The sequence below is a fragment of the Punica granatum genome, chromosome 6 (assembly GCF_007655135.1).
Source record: "Punica granatum isolate Tunisia-2019 chromosome 6, ASM765513v2, whole genome shotgun sequence".
Taxonomy (NCBI): Eukaryota; Viridiplantae; Streptophyta; class Magnoliopsida; order Myrtales; family Lythraceae; genus Punica; species Punica granatum.
In genome coordinates, this window is record NC_045132.1 from 24,008,126 (window position 1) to 24,035,576 (window position 27,451).

The 27,451-nt window shown below is 38.9% G+C and overlaps 4 protein-coding genes and 1 pseudogene across 16 annotated transcripts; all 5 read right to left on the reverse strand.

The window, feature by feature from the left end:
• Window positions 1-3,051: 3,051 nt before the first annotated feature.
• Window positions 3,052-7,476, reverse strand: LOC116210640 (ethylene-responsive transcription factor ERF113-like). 4 transcript variants are annotated; one of them, XM_031544594.1, is made up of 3 exons: window positions 6,638-7,475; window positions 4,224-4,625; window positions 3,052-3,519 (listed from the first exon to the last, which is right to left on the reverse strand). In XM_031544594.1, the coding sequence occupies exons 1-3, from the start codon at window positions 6,780-6,782 to the stop codon at window positions 3,461-3,463; spliced, it is 606 nt and encodes a 201-aa protein (XP_031400454.1). In that variant the 5' UTR covers window positions 6,783-7,475; the 3' UTR covers window positions 3,052-3,460. The 4 variants fall into 4 exon arrangements, with proteins under 4 accessions (XP_031400454.1, XP_031400455.1, XP_031400453.1 ...); XM_031544595.1 differs by lacking the exon at window positions 3,052-3,519 and adding an exon at window positions 3,556-4,143 and having other exon boundaries at window positions 6,638-7,476; XM_031544593.1 differs by lacking the exon at window positions 3,052-3,519 and having other exon boundaries at window positions 3,556-4,625; window positions 6,638-7,440.
• Window positions 3,408-3,560, reverse strand: LOC116212556 (annotated as a pseudogene).
• A 2,348-nt stretch (window positions 7,477-9,824) lies between the features above and the next one.
• Window positions 9,825-13,964, reverse strand: LOC116210642. 4 transcript variants are annotated; one of them, XR_004157536.1, is made up of 6 exons: window positions 13,741-13,964; window positions 12,486-12,993; window positions 11,338-11,451; window positions 10,977-11,192; window positions 10,834-10,904; window positions 9,825-10,344 (listed from the first exon to the last, which is right to left on the reverse strand). XR_004157536.1 is itself a non-coding variant. In XM_031544605.1 (6 exons), the coding sequence occupies exons 2-6, from the start codon at window positions 12,942-12,944 to the stop codon at window positions 10,259-10,261; spliced, it is 855 nt and encodes a 284-aa protein (XP_031400465.1). In that variant the 5' UTR covers window positions 12,945-12,993; window positions 13,741-13,964; the 3' UTR covers window positions 9,825-10,258. The 4 variants fall into 4 exon arrangements, 2 of the variants coding, with proteins under 2 accessions (XP_031400465.1, XP_031400464.1); XM_031544605.1 differs by having other exon boundaries at window positions 10,977-11,101; XR_004157535.1 differs by having other exon boundaries at window positions 10,834-11,192; window positions 13,741-13,963.
• A 783-nt stretch (window positions 13,965-14,747) lies between these two features.
• On the reverse strand, window positions 14,748-16,331 carry LOC116210643 (octanoyltransferase LIP2, mitochondrial-like). 2 transcript variants are annotated; one of them, XM_031544606.1, is made up of 2 exons: window positions 16,005-16,331; window positions 14,748-15,605 (listed from the first exon to the last, which is right to left on the reverse strand). In XM_031544606.1, the coding sequence occupies exons 1-2, from the start codon at window positions 16,006-16,008 to the stop codon at window positions 14,899-14,901; spliced, it is 711 nt and encodes a 236-aa protein (XP_031400466.1). In that variant the 5' UTR covers window positions 16,009-16,331; the 3' UTR covers window positions 14,748-14,898. The 2 variants fall into 2 exon arrangements, with proteins under 2 accessions (XP_031400466.1, XP_031400467.1); XM_031544607.1 differs by having other exon boundaries at window positions 16,016-16,327.
• Window positions 16,332-17,371: 1,040 nt separating this feature from the next.
• Window positions 17,372-26,007, reverse strand: LOC116210641 (protein MEI2-like 4). Of its 6 annotated transcripts, none has more exons than XM_031544599.1 (15): window positions 25,482-26,007; window positions 24,739-24,925; window positions 24,541-24,586; window positions 22,308-22,622; window positions 21,445-21,854; window positions 20,946-21,104; window positions 20,711-20,827; window positions 20,477-20,625; window positions 20,211-20,308; window positions 19,715-20,122; window positions 18,807-19,461; window positions 18,581-18,665; window positions 18,407-18,475; window positions 18,137-18,316; window positions 17,372-18,020 (listed from the first exon to the last, which is right to left on the reverse strand). In XM_031544599.1, exons 2-15 carry the CDS (start codon window positions 24,814-24,816, stop codon window positions 17,856-17,858), a joined length of 2,934 nt encoding a protein of 977 aa, XP_031400459.1. In that variant the 5' UTR covers window positions 24,817-24,925; window positions 25,482-26,007; the 3' UTR covers window positions 17,372-17,855. The 6 variants fall into 6 exon arrangements, with proteins under 6 accessions (XP_031400459.1, XP_031400458.1, XP_031400461.1 ...); XM_031544598.1 differs by having other exon boundaries at window positions 19,712-20,122; window positions 25,601-26,006; XM_031544601.1 differs by having other exon boundaries at window positions 19,712-20,122; window positions 22,308-22,616; window positions 25,482-26,006.
• Window positions 26,008-27,451: the final 1,444 nt, after the last annotated feature.

Sequence of the window (27,451 nt, forward strand, 5' to 3'; positions counted from 1 at the left end):
ATAGTTGCCGAGCCAGAAATTCAAAATTCCAACAAGTGGAACTGAGTCTGAACACAAGTTAGCACCATCACCATCTCTATATAGAGTCCTACGCACATCGGGTGAAAAACGAGAAAAACCGTTCTTTGGTTCAGCAAGTTTAATGACCAGATTAGATGCTGTACAAATTCAACCTCCACTGTACTGATTAACTTAAACATAACCTTAGTACGAAAAGGTCGTCACTGCATGCAAAAGAAACTGCATTCAACCCAGTCTCCAGAAGATAGTGATTCTCACGCCTCAATCAGTGGAAAGTTGGAGCAACGCCAGGAAAGGCATATAGAGAAGAAAGGAGGGCACTTGCCTCGTTTGAGCTATTAGCAGTTCCGAGCACAGTTGCTGCGATCAAGCCTGCATAATCTCCAAGTCCACTCAAATAAAAGGGAGGGAAGTGAGCCTTGTGAGGCTTGAACCAAAGGTTCAGTGCTGGTATCGCATGAAACTCCAAATTTTTTAGAGAACAGAACCAACCTGTCAGTCCTGACCCCAACCACCGAAACAACGAAGTCAGCAAAAGGAAAATTATCAACAAGTTCACCTAAGAATTCCTTGACTACTCCAAGCTCCTTCATTGCTTTAAATTTCCTCAGGATGACGATGAGTCCCAGTGTGCATAATATGGAGCAGGCTGCACGTACGAGGGAACTGAACCATTCAAAAGTGTAGCTGACGATGCAGAAGCACAGGAAACTGCAGCAGTTGCAGCCTGTTGACTGTGATAGTCGACCGCTTGCATCACTCTGATTTTAAGATTTTAACTCTAACTTTAACTTTACTCGCTACATAACAAAAATCAACACTTTCAATTCAAAAAAATGGACCCCATATATCAACCTACATACAACTCCATTATATTAAATCTAATTTAAAATATTAAATTCTCTCAATTATTAATTACATTTTCAATAATCCAACAATACAATCATTATTTCCTCTTAACTATTTATTACTTTTTCATATTTTTTCTCATAGTTCAACAACATAATCATTACAATCTAATTAAAATCAAAATTCAACTCTACTAAACTTTAAAACCAAACACCTTTATCATTTCTTTGAAAGTACGTAGCTGAATCTTAAGCGCTCGGGGCTACAACTCCGGTGAAATATTTCGAGTCTCTGCCTCGAAATAACCTTTAAAAGTTTGTTCGTTTGGCCGGAATTCGTATTGTATTTCATCTTGGAATCTCTATTGTGAAGTTGAACCTCCTTGGGATCTAACAAAGATCGAAGAAGAACCAGGAGTTGCTGAACAAAAACATACCGCGGAACTGCCAAAAGCATGTCACGCTTCAGATCAGAAAGGGATTATTGCAGAAGAAGCATTCGTTAGAATCTTAGCTCAGATCCCAAAATTTTCAATCCACAAAGCAAGCTCTCTCTGTTTCTCACCTTAACAATTACACGGGGCTCCAACACCTACAGATTACAGACAACTAAAATCATCCCAAAAAAAGAGGACCGCCATGATCAAATGTTACTATAGTTCAATAGCAGACCGACCCCAAAAATTTGGAGCTCCGACAAGTGCTCCTCTGCAACCACAAAGTTTTGCTTTATCTTTAACAGTTCTTAGTCTTCCCGGAGAATATCTCACTAATTGCTTGGCATTTGCTAAGCGCTTCTTACTTCTCCATAAACTCTTAGAGGCCTTCCACAAGGTTGAGAAGATCCGTTTACCACCCACGCCCTAACACAGGTAAAAGAGTTTCGGGGTCGGGGTGGATGTGAATGTAAGTTACTCGAGGCAAACTTCTCAGTCCGATTCCTTCGCACAGCCTGTAGATGTGTCCAGATGTCCATGAGAAGAATCTTCCCCGTTTGGTAGACTTGATCGGTTCCCTTGATTGTTGTCCTCGGGATTGCCAGTCCGTGACTTCCCAGGTCTAGCTCGGACATTCACCCCCATTGGAAAAGGGACCTGTCAATTGAAGAACAGAGTCGTGAACTCTGCATCCTATGGAAGATCTACATCATTCCTACTAAGGTTTCAAAGAGAATTTTTACCTGATCCCCGGCATTGGGACCTTCTGTATCGAAGAGAATAGGACGGCATCGTTTATCTCCATTCATCAAGCTTGAGTTCCGGAAACGTGCGATGAGGGCAGCCTTTCCTTGTATACGAGCGTATGCAAGGGAAGCCACTTTCTCGCTGTTGAATTTCTCCCATTTCTTCCCATCGAATGCCTCTTCAGAAGCAGAAGCATCTCCAACTCTTAAGACCTCCCTTATCTGATATAGGCTATATTTTCAACTTAACAATGGAACAGCACTCACCTTAGCAAGTAAATTCCATCACGATCCAAAATAATCATCAAGAAGAAGATTGCCTTTCATCACCTCATGCTATATTGGTTAAGTTCATCGGGGGCACCTACTATTCTAATTCATCAATATTATACCTAACTAATGAAATGAGTTTTGAACGAGAGGAGAGATAGACGCAAGAGAAAGGAGAGAGAGAGATTGAGAGAGGTAAGAGAGATGAGAGATTTTTTTAATTAGATTTTTAATTAAAAATTCACAAAATGATTTTTTTTTTTGGGCCACGCTGGAAGCGGTGAGACACATCATTCGCCTCGTAGGCAGAAGCTGACGATGTTAAGCTTAAATTGACGGAATATAGTTAATTGTTACATTTTTCAAACTTTTTGTACTGTTATTGAGAAAAAAATCGTATCAATCGTGAGACTTATCAAAACTTTTATATCACTTGTATAATTTTCCCCACCATATTCAAAAATTTTAAGAAAGATCACACCATCACCAAATCCATAAATTTTAAGAAAAATCGCAACATAACAAAACCATTATTTTGGATATTCGATTTTTCGAATTGATTTCGATTCGGTTTTCTGGATATTTTTTAGCGCTCATATGTATGACCGAATATCCTTTCGTCATGAATCATGATATAGGTCGAGAACTAGAGATGTGGTTGAAACTGGAAGTCAAAATTCAAATGTAAACATTCAGATTCAGGAATATATATATATATATATATATATATATAAAGCAAAACTTAATTATGATGATTAGAACATAGACCGACAAACAATAGCAGCAATATGTGAATCCGGCCCACAAGTCATTAGCCCACCGCAGCAATCCAGCTCCATAATCCACCACCCGATTGATTTTAAATTGCACAACCAAAAATGGCCGGAAACTTTGACAATAATATATGTAATAGGCTAAATCCGAGCTATTTAATATCGTTGAACATATGTATGCTTTACTTTTGATTAAAGTCCTTTTCCTTGGTGGGAAAGCCGAAAAAGATTTCGGCTCTTTGGAGATGAAACACGGCACTTATAGGACGACCTCAACTTGCCTTTTCGGGCAAGTGGGGCATATCCAAGAACCAATCTCTTCATTATTTATCATTGGTGCATGTCATCCTTCCACAGGGGCGGTGCTAATTCCCCCTCCCCTCCTTTTTTTTGGTTCTGGCATAAGGGGCGATGCTAATCTTCTCTGTGTCGTTCAAATTTTATCAGATGTCTCCAAATAGAAATTCAAATAGTTAATAAAAGACCACGTACTAGTAATTTTACATTGAGAATCGAATTTACAATCTCCTAATTGACAAGCGAAAGCGTATGCAACTACAATACACCTTCTTTCTCAATGTCTCGTAATCTTAATTATCGAAAATAATGGACCGTGCATGGCTCCATTGAACTCCAAAAGGACTTCACATAAAGAATGGGAAGCAGCGAAAGAGGATGTTAGCGCCGCGCAATGATACACGCCATCACTTGTCAAACAACAGATTTTAGGTTCAATTCTCATTGCGAAATTATAGAATTTTCATTTTCACATAAATAGAATTATGCCATGGAAATTTTTTTTGTGGTAGTTTGGCAAAAGAAACCAAAAGGAAATGTCGAAATAAACTGGCCTACAATAAAAAAGAATTTCAAAACAAAAATTGAACCTTAATCAATTGCATGCCTTTTCATTTTCGGGAGAATTGCATGCATATTTAAGTATATCCAATACAAGTTCTAATAAAACCTTTCGCTTCATAGCTCTGCCTTAATAACCAGGATCCAAGCTCTTTCCCTTACCTCGAAAATCTGAACTCGACGACCCCTGCTGCTGAGTCGAAGTTGTGGAAGAAGATGAGATTGAGGATGAAGAAGAAGAAGAAGAAGAAGGCGAAGAAGTATGCATACCAGGAGTTGTTCCTTGACTCACGAAGCTGATATTCGAATTATCGAGGAGAGGGATATCAGTGTTATTGCTCGACAAAAGTTTCGCGTACTGAATCAAGTCTGGGAAATGAGCTTCCCGCGATGGCATAGAAATGGGAGGATTATTTGCTTGGGAGGAGCTCATCACGAGCTCGGGAGTATCGTAATAGCCAAGCCCTTGAACTCTTTCGGGGAAATTCAACTTAGCCTTGGCGCCTTTAAACCTGAGAGCAGCTGTATCATAGGCCATGGCTGCTTCCTCAGCTGTCTCGAAGGTCCCAAGCCAAACCCGAGCGGCCTTTTTCGGGTCACGAATCTCCGCTGCCCATTTCCCCCAAGGCCTTTGCCTCACTCCCCTGTAATGTCTTCTCCTCATGGTGCTCTCTGGTTCAAATGAATGTTGAAGTGTGAGTAAGACAACACGACCGACATGCATGAAATATAATTAATGTTCTTATACCATCTAAAATCTCGAAAAATCCATAACTTTCTTTTGCATGATTAGAATAATTTCCTCTCTAAGTCGATCCGAGCATATAAGAATTATTTCTCACGGCTTTTTAATAGAATACGAATTCAAAACTTTGAGTAATTAAACTAGAGCAGAATCACTTACGGTTTGATACAATCTCTCCATATAATAGAAGATATGAATAAATACGTGTGTCATTTCTAATAAAGTCCGTCGCACCCCATCAAGTTAAAGATTCATGATCTGATTTGGTTGTGGATTCAAACATTAGATCTAATAAGGAGGAATGTCATGTCAATTAGATCGAAACTAGTTGAAACCCGTGTATTGTGCGGTAATATTTTATCAAACTTTTTTTTATAACTAAATATAAATAATCAACACATATGACGTGAATAAAAATAAGTAGAAAACATATATGTACCAAGTAGATATCACCGTACTATAAATTATATGTGAAAGATGTAAGGAGTGAAAATTATAATAGCAAAAAAAATATATATATATATATATATATATATATATGATGCGACTTCCACAGACATGTATAGAGCAAATCAACATGTAATATGTATAAGAAGATATCATGTAGGGAGTAAAGTACAAGAAAAACTAAAACAAATAAAGAATATGTACATAAAAAATGATTTTATAAATGAGAAAAACATGCATGACAAAGATACGTATACAGGAATCGATTGACTGCCTTCCAAAATTTTGACGTTATAAGAAAATTTATATATTATAGTTTATTTTTTTATGCAAATCCTTATTTTCACATCTCTAAATCAAAAGTATTATCATTTTATACTTTTCTCAAAGAGTTTGCTTCCCTCAATTGAAATCCTGGGTGCGACCCTGTATATATACACATTGTTATCTTGTGTTCCATGCATCGATATGGCTGAGACGCGGGGTCGACATAGTTCCATTTGTTTGATGCCTTACTAATGAGGGGAAAAAAAGAGTATTGCAATAAAATAATTTTTTTTGGGGGTAAGTAATCAAATAATTTTATACTGAATTCAAAGTGCTGGCTTGATTAATTCAAGCATATATATCTTAAGGGTGTAGAGAGAGAGTTCTTCACGTAAACTTTTGGATATGCATTGAACTAAATATAAGATATATTATATATGTATTTTCGCTATATATATATAGGATTCTGAACTTTTGGATATGCATTGAAGGATATATCCATATTCAATCTATATCAATAAATGTTTCAATCTTATCAGGTTGCCCATCCTAAGAAAATATTTTATACTTTCATTGCATATATCGCGTGATGTATTAATCATAAAACAAATTTGAAAAATGTGTGGAATGCGCCGATTCGTTATAATATAGTTGCTCTCTATTACACTGATGTGGTTGAATTGCACCACAGATATAAAACCAGAAACGGGGAAATATCATTTTATTTTTATCGAGTACAGAGGACGGGGAAAATCCGATGAACTAAAAGAGAAGAAATTGAGTTCCAAGGATCGGCAAGTAATTACTTCTTGAGGTTTTACAATCTAGCTATACCGAGATCATAATATTATAAACCGCCATTAACGAGAAGTAGGGACAGGTTCCCGAACGCTCTGAGTTCCACGGATATATGACTCGGAGTTGCATAGCAAAGTGTCAACCATGTCGCAAGGAAAAGGAATAGACATCATGAAAAGAAGGGTTTTGAGCAAGATATTTGTATATATACATATATATTTCGATCTGAAATCAGATACTTGTAAATCCGGGCTTCTAACTTAGATATTATGTTAAAGGACCCCCTTGAAAAAGGAGATTAAAGCTTAATGCCAGATCGACTAGGGAAAAGAAGTTTGATGTAAGCAGTAGTTCTGGCAATTTTCATCTGATATATATAACACCTAAGATGTCGTTTAGATGTTTATACATATCGATCAGCCCATACCTTGATCTGGAATGAGATGAGACGAGGCTGTCTCCCTCTCGATGTGAGCTACTCTTGGAACTGCCATCCGGGTTGAATCAATCATAGTCACCGGCCTTTGATCATGGGGACTGCTTCCCATGACTTGAGCGAGAACCGTTACCATAGCTGAAGCATCGGTTTCCGACCAAGAAGATGAGTAGCCATAAGTGGTGAACTCGTTTTCTTGTTCGTCGGTCTTCTTCTCCACCGATGTTTCCGAAGGAAGTGGCCTCTTTCCATGCCTCCGATGATCCACCTTTCTAACTCTTGATGCTTATTGATCAATTAGCTAGCTAGCTGGTCTTCTAAGCCCTTCAGAATGCGCTTCTGTGTATCTGCGTAGAGGTTGTTTTCTAGGGCATAAAAGGTGTGCACCTCTATCTACCTAAAAAAATAATAATCTACCTAAAAAAAGGTGTGCACTTCTTTTTTTTCTTTCTCCCATTACAAGAGGGTCTCGTAGGCTTAGTATAATAAAATAAAAAGCCTAATAGCTAATAAATGAGTATAGCAGTCTTATTACGAGTATCGAACATGCATGCATGAAACATCTTAATTACTAAATAAGAGCATGTGTCACTACGCTACATGCCCTATTTGATTTTTTTCCTCAGAAAATTAATGTGTTATATTATATATGCTATATATAACTGTTTGGGTAGACTTGCTCTTTTTTTTCCTAATGAATTTGTAGCAAAGGAAAGAAGGGTTCAAGATTCTACATTTGACCCTTATATTTTGGTATTTCTCGAGTCACTTTATTTTCTAAGTACATTTATGAGAAAATTTATAAATTAATGTAATGGTAATTGATTTTTTATTGAGATAAATTAGACAATGCTAATGCACTAAATAAAATAATCTTAAAAGTTATAACATAGAAAAATCAAAACTAAAACTCGTTTCAAAACAGTAAAAAAAAATAAGATTATTTTTTTTCCTTTTACTAGGGAGGCTCATAAGATCGTCACTCTTTCTCTTGACTGAAGATCACTAATCTTCATACACCGAAAAAAAATCACTACTCTTCATATTAACCTTGTGTTTAATATTATAAATCCATTCAATTTTTATTAAGTGCAGGATCCAATAGGAAAATCTACATTGAAAAATTGATTAATGCGAGTCTCCGCCATGCAATCTTCTCATCCAAGAAATGATCACAGACAAACAAGAAAATTGGTGTGATCTAGTAGGAGCTTAAAAGAACGAAAAAGGAAAAAGAGGTTTTCATAAAATAAAATAAAATAAAAAGAAGGGAAAAATAGGTTTTCCCTTCTCAGACATAAGGGATAGAAGGAAAAAAAAAAGGAACAATCTACCGAAAAAAGGAAAAAGAAAAGAACAGACACGAGGCTACAGCAAGGAGCATCCTGAGTTGTGTATATACATGTATATATAGATGTCATAATTCTCCAAATCGATTTCGTGAAAACAGAATCGCCAGGCGACCAAAATAGTCAGCATCTTTGGAAATCGTAATGGGACAAATTTGGCCATATTCAAACAAAATAAGATGAGAAAAGTCAAAAGTGAATAATTATTAAAGAGTGCAAATGGCTATTAGAGTCAAAGAAAGGAGCGTTTACTAGTCGACATACCCTTTCGTAATCATACATAATTTAAATATATCAAGAAGGTCTTGGAACTCTCTCTCCACATATATCAAATATATGGAAAAGATATTTGAAACTCATACCCGATCATCTCTCTCCGTCAATAAGGTTGTCATCTACGTTTGGCTTGGCATATTCATCGTGATTGCCCTTCACGGTAACCCAACAAGATTTATAAAGTCAAAATTTTAAGAGACGGAAAAAACTCCAATATAATTCATATATCGTTTTCAATTTTCCTTTCAAACTTATAACTTACGCGATTATGAAGTAAACACTTCCTATTCTTTTTGTGCGTAGTTGGAAGGTCAATTGTTTGTTCAAACATAAATATTTATGTGCGAAACTTTTTGTTTTTTTACCCGTTTATAAGAAAATCCATAGATCCACCGGGATTGGGGAAGAGAAAATAATGAGTACCACTTCACCCAAAAAAAATACAAAAAATTCTATTGATGAGAATTAATATGAAAACTATATATAAATATATATATATTTGGTACACCACAATGAAATGGATAAATATGTTATCATATACTTTATTTGTTATTTACAATGAGTTGGAAACATCATTTCATTTTTCCCAAACTTAATGAAATGATCATTTCTTTATAGAACTTAAATATTACTCACTCCACCATTCCAATTAATTTTAGGGTAAATTACACTGGTGGTCCAAAAAGTTTTAACAATGTATCTGGTTGGTCCAAAAAGTTTTTTTTGCTACTTGATAGTACAAAATGTTTCAAAGTTGTAACATGATAGTATAAACCGTTATCTCACCATTGACGCCGTCAAGTGAAGCTGACGTGGCCGAAACGTGGCCGATACGTGGCTCTGATATGTTTTTAGGAGTTGATAGAACGTTACATGATGGTTCAAACTCTTTTGAAGTTGTCACTTAATGGTCCAAAATGTTTTACAGATGTAACATAATGGTACAAAATGTTTCTTTAATTAACTTAAAGGTCCACCCATGTCAATGGCGAGATGACGGCGTCAATGGCGAGATAACGGTTTGTACTATCATGTTACAACTTCAAACATTTTGTACAATCAAATAACAAAAAAAACTTTTTAGACCAACCTGATATATTATTAAAACTTTTTGGACCACCAGTGTAATTTACCCTTAATTTTAATACAACTGTCATATATTTTCTTTTAAATTCTTTTATATATATACATATGATAAAGATATTTTATTGAATATTTTTATTTTTGAAAATAAGTTTTTTTTATTTAAACTCCTTTGTATATTCAAATTTATTAAAAAAGAATATATGTTCCCTCAATATATATAATTATATTTATTTTTATAAAACTTATTTCATTCCTTTTTAGTATGCCAAATGTCACCTAACTACTATTGTATTAACCTCACTTTTCCAAATTCTAAAATTGTGATACTAAGATATAATAAATAAAAGTAAGTTTCGCACTAAGCGAAGGAATAATTATATTGCCAAATCATTAAACTATGACATATAATAATTGTCCCTACATTATACTATGTGCATACTTATATTCAACTTCAATCGATAAGGACATGGACAGAAAAAAAAATCATATTATGCCCATGCTTGCAAGTAGCTACGAGAAAATCACGATCGACCCACATGCCTTGTTGAACACTCCCCTGGTCCACATCAAGTTGACCTTTCTGCTTTTAGACAGCTACTAGCGTTGACTCGATATTGCCCCAAAATATCTAAAAAAATTTAATATAACATGTATTCCGCCAATCATGTATCGGGTTTTCGTTGAATTCACGGGGTCGTTACTCATTACAAGATACCAGGGAATACAGAGGTCGCGGCACGCCCACGTAATGTCATTAGAATACGGGGGTCCCAGTGTGCATAATATGGAGGAGGCTGCACGTATGAGGGAACTGAACCATTCGAAAGTGTAGCTGACGACGTGGAAGCATAGGAAACTGCAGCAGTTGCAGCCTGTTGACTATGATAGCTGACCGTTTGCATCACTCTTGGCTGGTCTGATATATAATATGCGTCAACATATCCGAGTGCCTGCTGGATGGGAGCCATCTCCGCTGCAACTGCCACCCTGTAGTTACAGTTCTAGGATTAAGATACATATTTTATGGACTTGGCAAATTGATACTAATCAAAAAAGGCCCAATCCTTGGTTAATTGGAAGGCAGATGAGCGAACTTGGAGATTATGCAGGCTTGATCGCAAATGAAACTCTTTAAGGCATTATTTACTATTTGGTGGTCCCCTCGAATAAATGGAGGAAAGTGAGCCTTGTGAGGCTTGAACCGAAGGTTCAGCGCTGGTATCACATGAAACTCCAAATTTTTGAAAGACCAGAACCAACCTATCAGTCCTAACCCCAGCCACCAAAACAACGAAGTCAGCTAAACGAAGATTATCAACAAGTTCACCTAAGAACTCCTTGGCTACTCCAAGCTCCTTCATTGCTTTAAATTTCCTCAGGCTCAAACTGCCTCTATCTTTCTTGGAGCCCGTCTCGTTAAAAGAAGTGTATGAAAATGCTATGAGAAAATGATTATGCACAGTTAATGGCAAGTACCTTCCATATGTATCAGTTCTTGATAAACGTGGCTCCTTAGGAAAGTATGGCGGGTGTGAGTCGTGTGACCCCTGAAGATTTTGGTTTGGATGAACATAAGCAACTTTCTGAATGTGATACTGAGGCTCTGCCACAGATTGTACCTCAAGAGCTCAGGACTCAGGCATATACTGTTCATATGGCAAACAACTGTTTGCACGTTAAGGTTGATAATGCCTAGGCATATGCAGAGGACCAGTATGATGAGCCCCAGATACATATGTGCTATCTGCAGGAGGCAACCTTGTTAATGGATGGAGAGTATTGGTAGCAGGTGGCATGATATCTATAGGTCGAAACAGTTCCATGAGAGAATTCACCTGCGACCACAAGAAGAAAAAAACAGCAATCAAAAGAGTAGCAGCTACATTTTCTTTACTTATTACTTGAGTAAGTGACCACATTAGAAAGCGAGCAAGAACAGCTCCGCAAAAAATTCCTCAGCAGCATGAAACAGAATCCTACCTGATTACTTTGAAGCTCTTGCTTAAATTTAGAACCACTGTAATTTTCTTTGATGGCATGCCTGAAGACACACTCAGGGACTGGTAAACAATCCTTGAAAATTTTAAATGTTACCTACACCAGAGATGCATTATCCCTGTCAGAACATGTCTCTGCATTGATGAGGCATAAATATTCAATAATGCTTGTGATAGGAGGATCTGTATTGGCATCAGAGCAGTAACAACCAGACAAAATTGAGGAACTGAGATTAATCTTAGTTTCACTTGTTCAAAATATCAGTTAACAACAATGAGAAAAATCCGCAATCTTGACTAAGCCATGAAAATGCCAATGAGCATAAGCAAGACCAACAATAACATGGTACAATATCCTGATGTTAAGCACAAATAACACTTTCATACCTAAGTAGCTCATGAATTTGGAAGCCTAAAATAGTCACCATAGTTTAGCATTATAATACCATCTCTTGGTGTATTTTTACACTTTTACTCCCAACATCACTAACTGCCTTAAGATAGGGAAATCAACAGCTAATTCACATCCACGAGTCATATCATCACCTCAAGTATAGCCACCATCGATACCTAATTGATAGCCACCATGACTAAAAACACTCAGATCACAATTGGACTGAATAAGCAGCTATTGATGGGGGTATCAATATAGCTACAACAGCCACTCTGTTTTGCCATTTCACAATTTAATGAACCTCAAATGGTGAGACCATCGAAGTTGCATATACCTGTGTCAATATGAAATATATGCTAAATGCATTTCTAGGTTACATTAAATAAAAGAAGTGTTCAAGCAGAGGCTTGCTGGTCCAAATGCACCCAGCTCAAGTCAAGCCTATTCCATACTAAGTTAAATAGCCAAGATCATTATATATATATATATATATATATAAGAATGGTAGTGATAAGAGTGATTCAAGCGGAAAGATTCCAATGCCCAAGTTCAGATCACGGCATCATGGTGCTCTACAACGAGGAAAAGTTTTTGCTTCGAATAGTAGCAAGTTCCAATGAGCAATGACTGACAAGTAATGTGACAAATTTACCCCAAAATAATAACCAGATAGAAAATTACAACCTTCTAAAAGCAAGCAATAGATTCACAAAGATAAAGTAAAGATACTTTGACACCTGGGAAGGAAATCTCTGAGCGAAAGCCAATGGTTCCAAGTTCAGCCGTCCATATGAAGTTGCCTCATAAACTCCATAGAGAAGCTTCAAGTCAAAATCGTACAAGAAGAGCTTCATGCTTGGCTGTATTTTCTTTACATCTTCCAGTTTTCCCGTTGGTAGTCCAAAAACACGATACATAAAACACTCTGGTTTTGTCTTCCCACTACACATAAAAATGAACCCTGCAATTGGTTCGTCACTGTGTACTCTTTCACTTCCTCCTCCAACTGGAATGACCCCTCCAATTACATCAGGACGACATGCAGCAACATGACCAATTGCTACTTCCCCAGAACAGAGGATTGATCTTGATGATTGGGCAGTTAGAGGAGCGGAAGCTACTTTGATCTGCAACAAATTCTCCTTTATGGAGCTATTTACCGTCTTCATATCACCATTCCAGTCCTTGGATGACATCTCTTTACCACTTCTTTGCGTCTTTCTTTACTTCTAAGCCATTCACAATCTGTAGCACATACAAAATGTAGTCTATGACGACCATAAAAAGCTAATTCAATCACACATGGAGAAGTATTTGCCATGAACTTTTTCATGAGCTTGCTAAGATAGCCCCTTATTTTGTTTAACTTTTCTTTTCTTATGGTTGAGTGAGTACAGTGTGGCTCTCGTGCGGTGGGGTTTCAGGGAAAAGTTTCTACAATGGTGGCTCCGCAAGCTACTTATGGTCTCTTTATTCTTTCAAAGCTGCAAAATTTCACCAAGAAATTGTCATATTTTCCAGCGGAGAGATAAATCTAAATGATATGAAAGTCAAATGTGTATATTGACACGCCTAGAATCCTCGCTTCTCTGAACTTGCCGGCAGGATAAGATTCTAAGGACCAAGAACCTCATAGAAATGCTGCATTTGGTTCCTAACTGGTGTGCCACGGGCAAAACCGAGTCATTAGATTGATCATGTCAAACAAATACTTGCACATCCCATACAATTTTCCCCAAAGGCCGATATAACGTCACTGGCCCTAGAAAATGCAAGCCAGCAATTGAATATTCGGAAATTAGGGGGGGGTGATCGACTTCTCCTACAATCTGACTAACAGACCAGTCAGCTAGCAAACTTGTACCAGGAATCGCGGCACTAACATTCACGAGTCGACCATGTAATTGGTCACCGAGCTCCAATTAGGGTTCCTAAGATTGAAAACCTTCTCGAGGGAAACGGAAACGCCAAACGGGATGGTCAGAACGTTACCAAGAGATTTTTCCGCCAACGCAGCCCCGAAGGAGTGGCGGGTGAGTGAGTGCGAGTGACACTCCTCCCTCGCCGGCGAAGGCAGGCTTCCCGCCGCAGAGCTCGACTGAAGCAACGGCGGACGAAAGCCTCAGTGGGAGCAGAGCAGGCGACGAGGAAACAATTTCCGATGCAGAGAGGGTAATCCACAGGTACCGGCGGGTCACCGTCACTAACAAAACCAGAAAAAGGAAATTGACAAAAATAAAATAAAATAAGAACCAATTCTCTTTGGTCTTTTTTTTGCTTTAAAAGGTAATTAATTCTTAATGGTCAAAGAGCTAACATTAATTATTTTTCCGTTTTCGATAAGTACATTTATATTTTCATTCATCATCTTCCTTCAATTTTATCTTCATGGCTTCGCCTATCTTCTAATCTTGTAGGACGATTCGAATAGTCGGCAAGACAGATTATCGCCGATTAGATTGTCCCCTAGGTTGCATCGGAGTGTCCTAATACAGCTAGGAGAGACTGCCTTCGGATGCCGATATTTTAAAGAAAAATATATGGTGATGAATAAATTTTGTATATTTAAGCCATATTCTCAATTAAGGCTCCTTGTATTTCTTAATCAGCGTGCCACTGACCCATAGCCTTGCTGCCGACATAGAGAATCACCGGTGGCTGGCCCCGGCTGCCAGCGACCTCGTCCGTGGCAGCGAAGGGCCATGGTATGAGAGCCAATCGTTGTTGTGAAAAGGGATTGTTGAGGTTTAAAAAGGCGGGTGAGAAGATGTAAGTCCACACACTTGACTCTTTGGAGGTTGTGTGTATAGCCACTTCGATGTGATGATCGGTATTACTACGCTAAAAGTAATACTGTTGGCCCAGTGTGCTCAGACCGAACAAACCGAGCTAGGTAGAATGCTTTTCTGCCATCGAATTCTATTAATTCGACAGTTTTTCCATATGTATGCAGACCTTCATCGCCGTATTGATATAGAGAACACACAAACGAACAAACCTACATTTCAACAAGAGAACTTCACCAGATCAATTTTTCTATCAACAATGAAAGGAATTGTGTCATACTTATGGAACAATGAATCGATCACCGAATCGAAGAAATCGTCAACAGATGTACGAGGTAACTATGACAAAACAACACAACCTCATTTAGGTCTCTCCTTCACTAACCATAAGGGAATCGCTGTCCTTCCAAACAGTACTATCATACCCAAATATTTCAACAAAGCAGGAGACCAACCGATCCTGGACAACATCTTCTGCCGGAAGTTCAACCTCTGCCTCCCTCTTCAAGGACGTGACTTCCTTATTGGCGATGCCGCAAGGCACGATATGCTCGAAGTATCTCAGATCAGGATCAATATTGTATGCCAGTCCATGAGAGGTTATGCCATTTGAGATTCGGACTCCAATGGCGCCAATCTTCCTCTCCTCAACCCAGACTCCTGTCTCGCCAGATTTTCCAGGAGAAGCCCTCACTCCGTACTGAGAAGACAGCTCGATCATAGTCCGCTCGAGCTTCTCGACGTACAACCTGGCACCAAGCCCCATCTCCCGAAGGGCGATAATAGGGTACAGGATCGCTTGGCGTGGCCCATGGAAGGTAATATCCCCTCCTCTTTGGGTGTAGTGAAGTTGGGCTCCAATCTTCTTGAGGTCTGATAGAGGGATCAACAAGTTGTGATCGGTTCTGCGCTTCCCCAGAGTGTACGTCGGAGGGTGCTGCAGGGACAGAATCGTGTCGGGGATAATACCGGCCTTCCGGTCAAGCACGAGCTTCTCCTGCAGCTTAAGCGCATCCGCATAGTTGATCACCCCCATCCTGCAGATTTCGAGGACTCTCCGCGCTCTCATCCCTACAAAGTACATGTTTCGAACTTCGACTCAGTTATGATCGAGAACTCGACACCGACAAGATCCTCCGGGTGAATTCCAATAGTTCATATCTGATCAATTTCCAGATTTTTAATCCCTCCCAAACTCCATCAATCCTTCACAGTGTAGCTCGAACCACAGAACTAACCCGAATAACAAAGTAGCTCCACAAATCAAACTCTCATATGAAATGTGGCAGCTTTCTCGCATCTTTTCGCACCGTGCAACTCCCCCCAGTTCGATTTCATATCCATCAATTAACTGAAACTAAACTCAAGCTACATTTTCGAAGCGTCCCATGAAATATCGCTTGATCGATGAAGACAGATACCAACAACGCCGTGCTAATGGAAACGGGGAAGTAATGGAAGAAGCCGTACCCATCGGTTACCTGTTTTTTGTGCAGAGAACAGATTCGAAGCCGCGAACTCGCCACTTGTCCGACCGGATTTCAACCTTCACCGATTCGCCCGAGGGAGATCTCAGCTCAGATAATCTCGACCGGGGATGCACTGAGGTTGTCCCCGAACTGTCCTAGAGACATGGTGTCGTTCGACCATTTGGCGCTGCCATTGTCAACAAAGACAACGCCCTAAAGAGACCATCGATTTCACGACAAGGGAGAGGGAAAACAGCTGGAGATGAAAGGTTGAAGCTTGAAGCTTGAAGCTTGAAGGAAGTGATGGAGTCACAATCCGAGCCCAATCTTAATAAATTAATGGATTAAATGGATTTTAACTCCCGACTTACCAGGTAAAATTAAGTTTGCCCCCAATCTTTGAAATTTGGCAGGGTGTTAGCTAATCCAAAAATAAGTAATGTAACTCTCGAACCAAAACAAGTCACGTGCTGATCACATATTAATTTGTAGAGGGTAAAATTGTAACGGGGAATAATTAATCAAAAAATGGATTTTTGCAAAATTAGGCACCCGTGATCGTTTGTCACCCCTACTCGTTGCAGCTCTGCTCCGACCACTAACACCACTGTGAAATGTTATTTTCCTTAATATTTAGTTTATACCTAAAACGTTATTTTCCTCGTACGAAATATTAATTCAGTCGATTGATTATTTTGTATGAAACGTTATTGTCATTATACGAAACGTTATTCTCTAAATAAGAAAATATTTCGTACGAAACGCAGCGACTAAACATTCAGCTGCTAGATTCAAGAAGTAAGATATATTTTTTATATATTTACGTAATTGCTAGTAGATAAATTAGGCAAGAGATTATCTTTACTTGGATAGGAGGCAATGCAATCAGCTGGGCTATTAATTGATCATTTGGGATAGACGAGATCATCATCAATCAAGTGATAGATCTACTACATTCAGGCCAATTACATCGCACAAGACAAAAACGTTGTGCTCGTGATGCATCACGTAGTAGAAGAGACACGTCTCTCGCGCTCTTAACATTCATAGGCCAAGCTTTCTGTGCTACACACAACCCGAATTCCTTAGGTAATTTATCGTTCCTTTAGAAGTACATAGCTTAATCTTAAGCGCTTTGGGATTCAATATTTTAGCTATGACTCCGGTGAAATATTTCAGGTCTCTGCCTCGAAATAACCTTTAAATGTTCGTTCGTTCGTTTGGCCGGAATTCGTATTGTATTTCATCTTAGAATCTCTATTGTGGAGTTGAACCTCCTTGGGATCTAACAAAGATCAGAGAAGAAGCAGGAGTTGCTGAACAAAACCATGCCGATGAACTGCCAAAAGCATCTCACGCTTCAGATCAGAAAGGGATTATTGCGGAAGAAGCATTCATTAGAATCTTAAGCTCAGATCCCAAAATTTTCAATCAACAAAGCTCTCTCTGTTTCTCACCTTAACAATTACAGAGGGCTCCAACACCTACAGATTACAGACAACTAAAATCATCCCAAAAACAAAAAAGACCACCATGATCAAATGTTACTATAGTTCAATAGCAGACCGACCCAAAATTTTGAAGCTCCGACAAGTGCTCCTCTGCAACCACAAAGTTTCGCTTTATCTTTATCAGTTCTTAGTCATCCCGGAGAATATCTCACTAATTGCTTGGCATTTGCTAAGCGCTTCTTACTTCTCTATAACTCTTAGAGGCCTCCCACAAAGTTGAGAAGATCCATTTACTACCCACGCCCTAATACAGGTAAAAGAGTTTCGGGGTGGATGTGAAGGTAAGTTACTCTCTGTAAGGTTGGTTAATGGGTCCCCGCTAAAAACTCGAGGCAAACTCCTCAGTCTGATTCCTTTCCACAGCTTGTAGATGTGTCTCCATGTCCATGAGAAGAATCTTCCCCGTTTAGTAGACTCGATCGGTTCCCTTGACTGTTGTCCTCGGGATTGCTAGTCCGTGACTTCCCAGGTCTAGTTCGGACATTCACCCCCATTGGAAAAGGGACCTGTCAATTGAAGAACAGTGAAGTGAAGACCCAATGCAAAATCAAATATTTATTCAACTCAGCATCCTATGGAATATATACATCATTCCTACTCAGGTTTTGAAGAGAAATTTTACCTGATCCCCGGCATTGGGACCTTCTGTGTTGAAGAGAATAGGACGGCATCGTTTATCTTCATTCATCAAGCTTGAGTTCTGGAAATGCGCGATGAGGGCAGCCTTTCCTTGTATACGAGCATATGCAAGGGAAGCCACTTTCTCGCTGTTGAATTTCTCCCATTTCTTCCCATCGAATGCCTATTCAGAAGCAGAAGCATCTCCAACTCCTAAGCCTTCCCTTATCTGATATAGGCTATATTTTCAACTTAATAATATAAAAGCACTCACCTTATAGAACGGGATGATTTGGCTTGGATCAGTCATGTTGATGAAGGCATACCCAACATTGCATTTGTTCTGCAAGGAAAAAAAACAATCGCGTATCGAGTCAATTAACAAATGATGACTTAAAAGTAGGAAATATACAAAAATTGGAAGACTAGTCGAGAAAAGAACAGTTACCTTAAAATCAATTGGCAAGTATATGAAATCATAAGTTCCTCGGTGGCGTTCATCAATTGCAGCTAACAGCATTTTTGAAGTGTACCTGTAAATTTCACCGTACAGAGTATCATAAAATCAGCAGGTGTTTCCCAAAAATATCAGACTATTTTACCAAAAGGTCTTAGAGATGCTCTCAATTGCTTCAAAGAGATAATAATTGCAACATTCAAAATAATTGACATACTTGTTAGGAATGTTCTTGATCATTAGCGTCGTTCTATTGTCCTCTCCTCTCATTATGCGGTCAATATCGAGCTCATACTGCTTCTTGTTGTCCACTGGATTAGAAGTGCCTTCATTTCTTCGGCTTCTCATTCGCTCGTTTGGAGCCTCGAATGAACTTGGGAGTTGAACCATTTGGCCTCTTCCTGGAAACATCATGCCCCTCTGATGATGAGCTTGGAACCCTACATTCTTAGGGCCAACAGGGAAATCCATAGAGTTGCCCCCGAGTTGTGGGAACATGTTGTGGGGAACAAAGTCCATTGAAGGCATAGAGTTGTTTGGCACCCGCATGTTCCCAAGAGAGACCGGATGGTGAAAGCTCAAACTCTCAGAGGATTCTCCTGCAAAGCTATGCAGGGGCTCCCACATGGCATGGTTCACAGCCGGTGCAGACCCGACGTGATGGGGTTTCATGGGCATGACTGGGTTCAGCATTTGGGATGGTGGCCCAGAAATCCCAGGCAGTCTGGAAGGGGGATGGGCAGCATGAATTCCGTTAACAAAGGATGGAGAGTTGGGCCACATCATGCTCGAAGGCTGAGGTTGGTAGGAATGATTGCCCCATGGGTACTGTCGAGGAAGAGTGCAGCTCCCCTTCCCCGCAGATCCAAAAACTGATCAAAGAAGCTCATAAAAAGAAATTAACAAAAAGGGAAAATAATAGAAATACAAAAATGTGTAGGTAACGGGATTTTGACAAAAGAAAAAATGAGTATGTTAAACTTTAGACTTTTGAAAAATCAAATGCCCGCAAAATTAACAGATGAAATAGGTGGCTTGAAAATTTTTATTACATGAAATAGCCAAAAGGTCTAAATATCATATCAGTAAGACATAGAAATAAAAAAATTTACTCAAACTTACCACCTTCTTTAAGTTCCAAAGTGCGTCCATTCGAACCTACTCTGCACAACTGCCTGTTATCAATTCTCTCCATAGATCTAGAATTAATGGTGGACACCATGGTACTAGGAGAACTGCAGTGAATGCCATTCACCAAAGCATCATGATAGTCGGGTAGTGAATGAGGATGAATATTCTGTGTTGGTCTGATGTCAAACTTTAAATGGCCCATTGAGTGGCCTGAATCAGCGAGTCCAGGATGACTGCCAACTGACCCGGCTCTCATCAGAGATGGCAAGCTGTTTGGGACGCTCGAAGAAACCCCAGGATGGAATGCACTTTCGAGAAATGAGGAACGCATTGAAGATTGAAAGCCCAGGATAGTTCCATCATCAGTACTACTAGGCTTGACTGACCCTGAAGGAAAAGGACCTGGTTTACCAGCATATGAAGAGCTTTATGAGAAAAAAATTCAACATGAAGAAAAAGTATAAGGAACATAGCAATTTGACTAGCTTACCAGAAAGTCCAGCATTCGAGTTGTTTGCAGGGCTATTCTGACGCACAAAAAGATCAAACTCCTCTTGTTCTGACTCCAGAGGATTATTTGGTGCAAAACTACAGCAGGCAAAACAAGCAAGTAAATTCCATCAGGATCCAAAATAATCATCAAGAAGAAGATTGCTTTTCATCACCTCATACTATATTGGTTAAGTTCATTGGAGGCACCTACTATTCTAATTCATTGATACTATACCTAACTAATGAAATGAGTTTTGAAATTACCGTCTTACACCTCCGGGACGGCTTGGCTCAAGTTTAATTTGCTTCCCAGCAATATCGCTCCTGTTCAACTCATGAAGAGCAGCTTCTGCAGCTCTAACATCATAAAATTCGATAAACTTGTGATTATTTCTATGTGGGGTCTCACGTATCTGTGATCCAAGGAAAGAAGTGTCAGTCGATCTCACAATAATCTCCCAAAGAAAACCTGTTCAAGTTCACGAAAGATATTTCCACCTCTTTGATTTCTCCATAAGCACCAAATATGTGATGGAGTTCTTCATTTGAAACGGAAGAGTCGAGGTTGAAGACCACAAGTGTGCCCTGATTAATATCTTTCTCTGTTGGGTTGTCCTGAGAGAAAATAATACAACTCAAAGATTAGTTGAGTTGATGACCACAAAGTGATGGCACATTCATCACATTAAGAAGTGGATATTAGGAACTGATAGCTAACAAGGTAACAGGTTACCTTTGGAATTGAGTAATGGATGTCAAGTTTCCTTCGCCTCAGCGGTTTGCTCTGCAGAGCCTTCATAGCAGTGCGAGCAGCTCTAATGTCATAATAGGATATCATAACAAAACCGCGATGCTTGCACGCCGTATAAAGTGTACGGATATCTCCATATTGCTGCACATTAAAAACAAGATTCACTTCAGATATCATGCTTACTGGATCCAAAGCCAAAACCAACCTTTCCTTGTCTGTTGATGGACTCTTTATAAAGCCAACATAAGCCCATGAAACCTACGGGCCCATGGAATTATGTATTTTAGGCTTCTTCACAAAACTCATTCAGGTAGCCAATGGGGCCGCGCCATATTACACTAGGCCATTCAAAGTCAAACTCGAAACATACTGCGATGCTTGAGCCCACTATTTCAACCGCTCAGACAAATATCAGGTTTTCTATGAACCTTAACCGAAGAAAAACAAATAAAATGACAGAGAAACATGGGAGAGAGCAAACCTCGAAAAGGGCCCGTAATTCAGAATCCTCGACGTTGCTATTTATATTTCTCACAAACAACGTTCTAGAAGGGTGCTCACCGTAAGGGTGCTCACTGTTCATTGAACCATTACCATCTCCAAGATATTCAAATTTCTTGTGTCCATCAGAAGAGCCATCCTCTTCCAAATCCATTCCTCCGACACTATTAAAGAGATCTAATTCCTCCATGTCATCAGCACCTTTAGACGGCATGGAAAACTCAAGCCCATCAGTCACTCCGGATAGGAGCTCATCGTCGTTGGGGAGGAGGTTTCCGATCATATGAGCTTCGATATCATCCATGGACTCGAGTGGTTCTTCTCCTTCATAGTGAGAGGCAACAGTATCGATAGAATGCCCGTATAAGCCATTGTTTGATGTTATTTTCACTGCAGCAACAAATAAAATCTCATGTGATGAACAGTTTCCACTGGCAATCTCAAGCAATGCGTGCTCTAAAATAATACTAGGCATCCGTGTGGCACTGGTAATGAATCAAATTTCATTTTTGTCAAAAACATTTTTTTGTGTAAATCCAAATTCAACTTCATTAAATATTAAGGTGCATAGGAGCATCTCTGGTGATAAAAACTTTCTCGTGATTTCTTTATCACCAAGAAACAAAGAAGAGTAATTTATGGGGCTCATATTTGTCATCTTGAAAGATGAAGATGAAAAACTGGAAAATTTCATAAATTAACGAAAAAAGAGGGTAAGACAATTCACTTTGAAAAAGGAAGGCTAGATTGAGACAATCCCTAGTTCAAAAAGCTCATAAGCCTTAAGCTTGTCATTTTCACTCTCTTCTCTTTATTAATATGAAAAGGAAGAAGACAACTTACTCTTCCGGCTAAACAACTCGGACAAAGAGCTGGAGAATAAGCTATTTTCATAGCGACTTCCCATCATGTTAATTCCATTGCCTTCCGTGAAGTATGCTGTTGTCGGTGCATTTAGATTATATCCCAATCCCTGGTCGAGGCCTGTGGTTTTCAATGAAGGCAATGCCCCATTAGCTGCTTTGTCGGTGAAATTCACTTTCTGTTGCTGAACCATGAAAACTTCGGGATGATGCAGAGAGGTCATAATCGGTGATCCTGCAGATATAAGTTTCGAATTTGATCTAGTTGATGAGGCAAACTTTCCGCCAGCTGTTCCTGACATCAACAAATCTCGCGTTTTAGTAATATAATGATTACGTGACTTTGATGCAATCTAACGCGGCAAGAATATAAAAGTGAAGCCAGGTGGAATTAGATTCAATATTTAGATAGGTAAATCCAATTACTCAGTTACATTTATATGTATTAATTAAATAAATAAATTCGCTCCAATTGGGAGCTATCCAAAATTTCTTCTACGCTCAACCTATACTACATTTTCCTTATCTAAAAACCAGAAAAAATATGAGTTGTTCATCAAAGAATGAAAGGAAAGGCAGTCGATGAAGTGATTGCGGCAACTGCTTTCCTAATTTCATGACAAATAAATACAAATTAATTAAAGTTTCTCGATCAGCACCATTCTATTTCAGACCGGAGATATTACAGTTTTATTTCAGACCAGAGATTACAGTTTTGATGGCCAACCAGGAATGACATTCCTGCATTAACAGAAGGGCTTAATATCCTCAATGTCGCGAGCAATCGCTAAATCTACATCCAGATCCCCCTAATTACTAATTACTAAATTATAGAAAGGCATGGTCTAAAACCACGATAATTATTGATGAAGTGCAAACATGCTATGACATCATGGTCATAAGACTAAAAGAGAAGTAACGTATGGCCTGGTGAATTTTATGTAAGCAATATCTCTTGCCTAACAGATACAAATATACAAGTAAGAAAACTTTTTCTATTTTGTGTATCATGTCAACCTCGAACAGGACGGAATTATGATAGCACATCAATTTAAAGCAACTGTAAGGCCGCAAAAGTGCCAAAACACAAACTTTATTTCTTGAAAGCTATATAGTTAATAGATGCTAGTTAGAGAAAATGCACCAATAGAGGATAATTTGCTCCATATTTCTGCAATGATCCTGAGAATTAGTAAAATGGCCTAGTTTTTTAAGGCGTTTACATATTCCAGTATACCGTTGCCCAAAGGCCAAATTTGCAGATTTTATCAAGTGAGACTACCAGTTCACTTATGCCTTAAAGTTTGAAAAATAAGCTTCCTCTTATTGAAAATTCCAAGCTAGATAAGTTGCAAGGAAGAAGAAGACATTTTAGGAATCAGTTCTGAGTAACTGAATAATAAAAATTATAAAGAACCCATGAACATTCATTGGTCCTAATATATGTAGATCGTTGTGGGCTAAACTTGATGCAACAGAAGGAAAGAAGTTTTGCTCGTTAGCTTCTCCATCTTGTTTGTCCATATTTAATGATCAACACAAAAACAACTGCGAAATATAAGCTATGCACTGCATGGCTCAATCAATGGGAGAAGTAACCGAGGTTTCTCTTTATAAATAATAACATAGAAAATCAAGCATATTTCCATATCACATTTACTATAGGTTCAGATTTCACATATCAAAGTGTGAGAAGTTGTGAGTGGCGGAGCTTCTAGAAGATGGATGTTAACTTTGAACAGAAGTAATTCAAAAGGGATAAAACACAAGCATTTTGACAAGACAAACAGAGATCACGTGAATATATAGATTTTACGAGCCATATTCTACAATTAATTTTTCCACAAGCGTAAATTGAAACGGGCAGATCAGTTAGATAGACCTTGAACTGTTATCGCATTGCATGTTTGACCTCTGATGCCTCAGTTTCTACAATTATGACGATAAAACAAGTCATGCTGGCTCAATTCTAGAGAAGCCAACGTCAAGCAAAGGAATGCTGATCTCAAGAATCGTCGAACTAAACCAGCAAATATTTCAAAGGTCCTTCCTTTTAGCATTCCTTCCAATATTAATGATTGACAATAAAACCAAAATACAGGTAAGAGAGCGCAGAGCCGAACGGCAAAGCCAAAGGAAAATGAGAAACTGTGCAGCTCCGTTAGCCGTATGAGAAAACAAAGCATGGAGATTGGCAGCAGCTAGACACTGACCATTTTTATCAGGCATAGTCTCCGACTTCCAAAATCCGACCTGCCTCTGTAAAGAACAAGGTAAAGAATCAGAACAATTTCAAAGCTTATATTTCTGATGCATAAAATATTAAAGTAAATCAGAAGAAAAAACAAGCAAGTGGGTGCAATTCCAGTGACCCCATGAAACCAAATGGGAAAAAGTCCGTTGATCGATACCTCGCCAGGAAAGGACGGATCTTCAGAAAATTGAGATGGTGAGGAGAACCCCTTTAAGTCTATCAATGGGGATGGCATGATAAAACCCTTGAATCTAACAAAACCCTGGTACTTCTCGATTTCAGACAAGTCACAAGCCCAAACCTTCAATAGATAATTCGAATCTTAACCTCTGCAGCACTCTCTACTGCACAAGTTAACACATTTGTTCAAATCTTCTGGTGCAACACCCAGCTCTTTCAAAGGGGAGAGAGAAAATCACAGTTACAATAGCAATTCAAGCAAAACAAACAATAAAAGAAGAACCTTGAGCACCACCTAACCAAAGATCTTGAATAAAACCATATAATTAAGACAAGGAGGCTGTTTTAAAACCAACCGTTAACAAGAAACCCTCAAAGTACACGAAATCAGAGAGAATGAGTGCCCTGTCTAATCAACAAATGACCATGGTTGGACTCATTGCAGGATTCAACTGAAATTCGCACCGACAACAGAAGGATCGCATGGCAAACCACCGGAAAGGCCAAGAACAAGCACAAAAGCATATAAAAAACGTTCAATCAGCTACAGTCATAAGCCTCACGACATAATAGAACCCCAATTCAGCTCGGGAGCTTCCATGAATTGTCGAGAAAATCCAAACTTCAGCTCAAAAAAGAGCCGATCAAAGAACCCAGCTCGCGAATTTACAGAAATGCAACCGCAATTCACCTGCCGAAACGACAAAGACAAAAACGCACCTCGTGTTCCGAAGTCAGGTGGAACGAGGAGAGCCAGACGGAGGAGAGAGAGGAGGGGTGAAGATGGAATTTAAACGGAGGGAGGGAGAACAGAGGTTGGGGGGAATAGAATGAATTACGGCATAAGGCAAGAAGAAACTCAGCAATGGATCATCTCGGAATCTGTGCCGTGCAAGATCCTCCAATGGCCCTAACCTTCGATTCCCTTTTCCCTGCATTGCACGTTAACCTCCATTTTTTTTTTATCCTTCTCTTCCTTCCTTCTCCCCCTGCAGCAGCTGACCTCCTAATCTTTTTTTATCAACCTCAGTACGAAAACCATCTTCTCTCTCCTCTTCACCGGAGCACGTACCCGCCGATCGGAATCTATGGCGGCCTCTGCGTCGGCGAGACTCAGATTCTCGCCGGAGAAGGAGAACCGGGAAGAAGACAAATTGGACCAGAAGCTTTTTTTTTTTTTTCCTTGGGGTGATGGGAGAGGGGGAGAGAGAATTGGAGAGGAAAACGGAGAGAAAAATCTGACGGCCCGACAAACATGAGAGAGAGATTTCCGCCGTTGGGAGCTTTAACGGTGTTAGGAGGCCGTCCCGTAATCCGTTGGTCCGGTCTCAATTTTTTTCAATTTTTATTAAATTAAAAAAAAAGCCAAAGTGAAGTCTCCTGCCCCAACTCTGTATGTTTTTTTTTTCCTCCAAGTCCATGAATGTCTATTAATGACAAAAACGAATATTGGGGAAAATCTCCTCTATGTATGCTGCAAAGTGTCAATATCAATAATTAGAAAACACTCTGTCTTTAATAGCCCCTCTTTTAATTAATTATAAATGATGATAATAATAATTATTATTATTATCAATTATCAATTATAAGTAAGTTTCCCCCTCACACAAAAAAAAAAATGGCAGACTGTTTATGATAACTAATGTTCAACGATAATTTTTTTTCTGCTATACATGGTATCTACCTTAGCACCCACAGCAAATGCAAGGGTGCCCTAGTGATCGGTCCCCGACCTTGTGGAACTTGATATCGATGTTTACTTATTTTAATATCTAGCATGTACTAGGTACCGATGGGTCGCTCGTTTATCCCAATTCGTTGAACGAAGTACCCACCGGATTTGGTTTTTGAGGAGTTTTTGCGTGGAATGACGGGATTGCCCTTTGTGTGCCATGATGGACATTGATGGTTGTATCGCTTTATGGGTAAGTAGGAAGTAGGAAAGTGGTATGGGTAAAGGAGTTGCCCCAAATGGCATGTTGGATTTAGGTACCATTTAGAGCTCTCTCGCATAAGGGAAAGGAAGTTTGGTGAGGTCCACACCTTATCCTAGGAATTTTACTTCGTACCGAACGCAAGCGGATTAGATACTATTGTAACGTATGTATATTTTTTTTTTGGTGAATATGTAATGTATGTATATAGTCAACAAAATTCGTAAATAATGAAGAGCCTAAGAAGAAATATAATACGGTACATATATACAAAATTAAAGCATCCGAATCAAGTGCACGGCAAAATATTATCACAAGGCTGGAAACTGTCAATTCGAGCGCTTATATACTTAAACTAATTTTTATCTTTTAATAAAGGGTTTTGGTAAACCGTGCTTCGTAGAATACCACCACAAATTAAAATTAGATAATACGAATATGGTTGAATACAAATTATCGGATAATATTAAGAAAAGCGTGTTTCCATGAAGAGCTCCACCAATGACCCCTTCTTTTTCCACTTCTTGCTAGATTCCATCCTTGAATAAATCCACTTAGGAATTCATTCAGGGCAATGATTACATTTCCCAAAGTCTCGAGACAACAAAATCAACTAGATGAATTTCACTTGCGGTCCCTTTATTTAAATGACTTTGTGGTATTGTAAAGCTGAGATTTTGTCGGTTAAAATAATGTATAATTTCTTTTAAGAAGAAAATTATTAGAGAAAAAAATGTCTTAATTAGTTCTGATAAT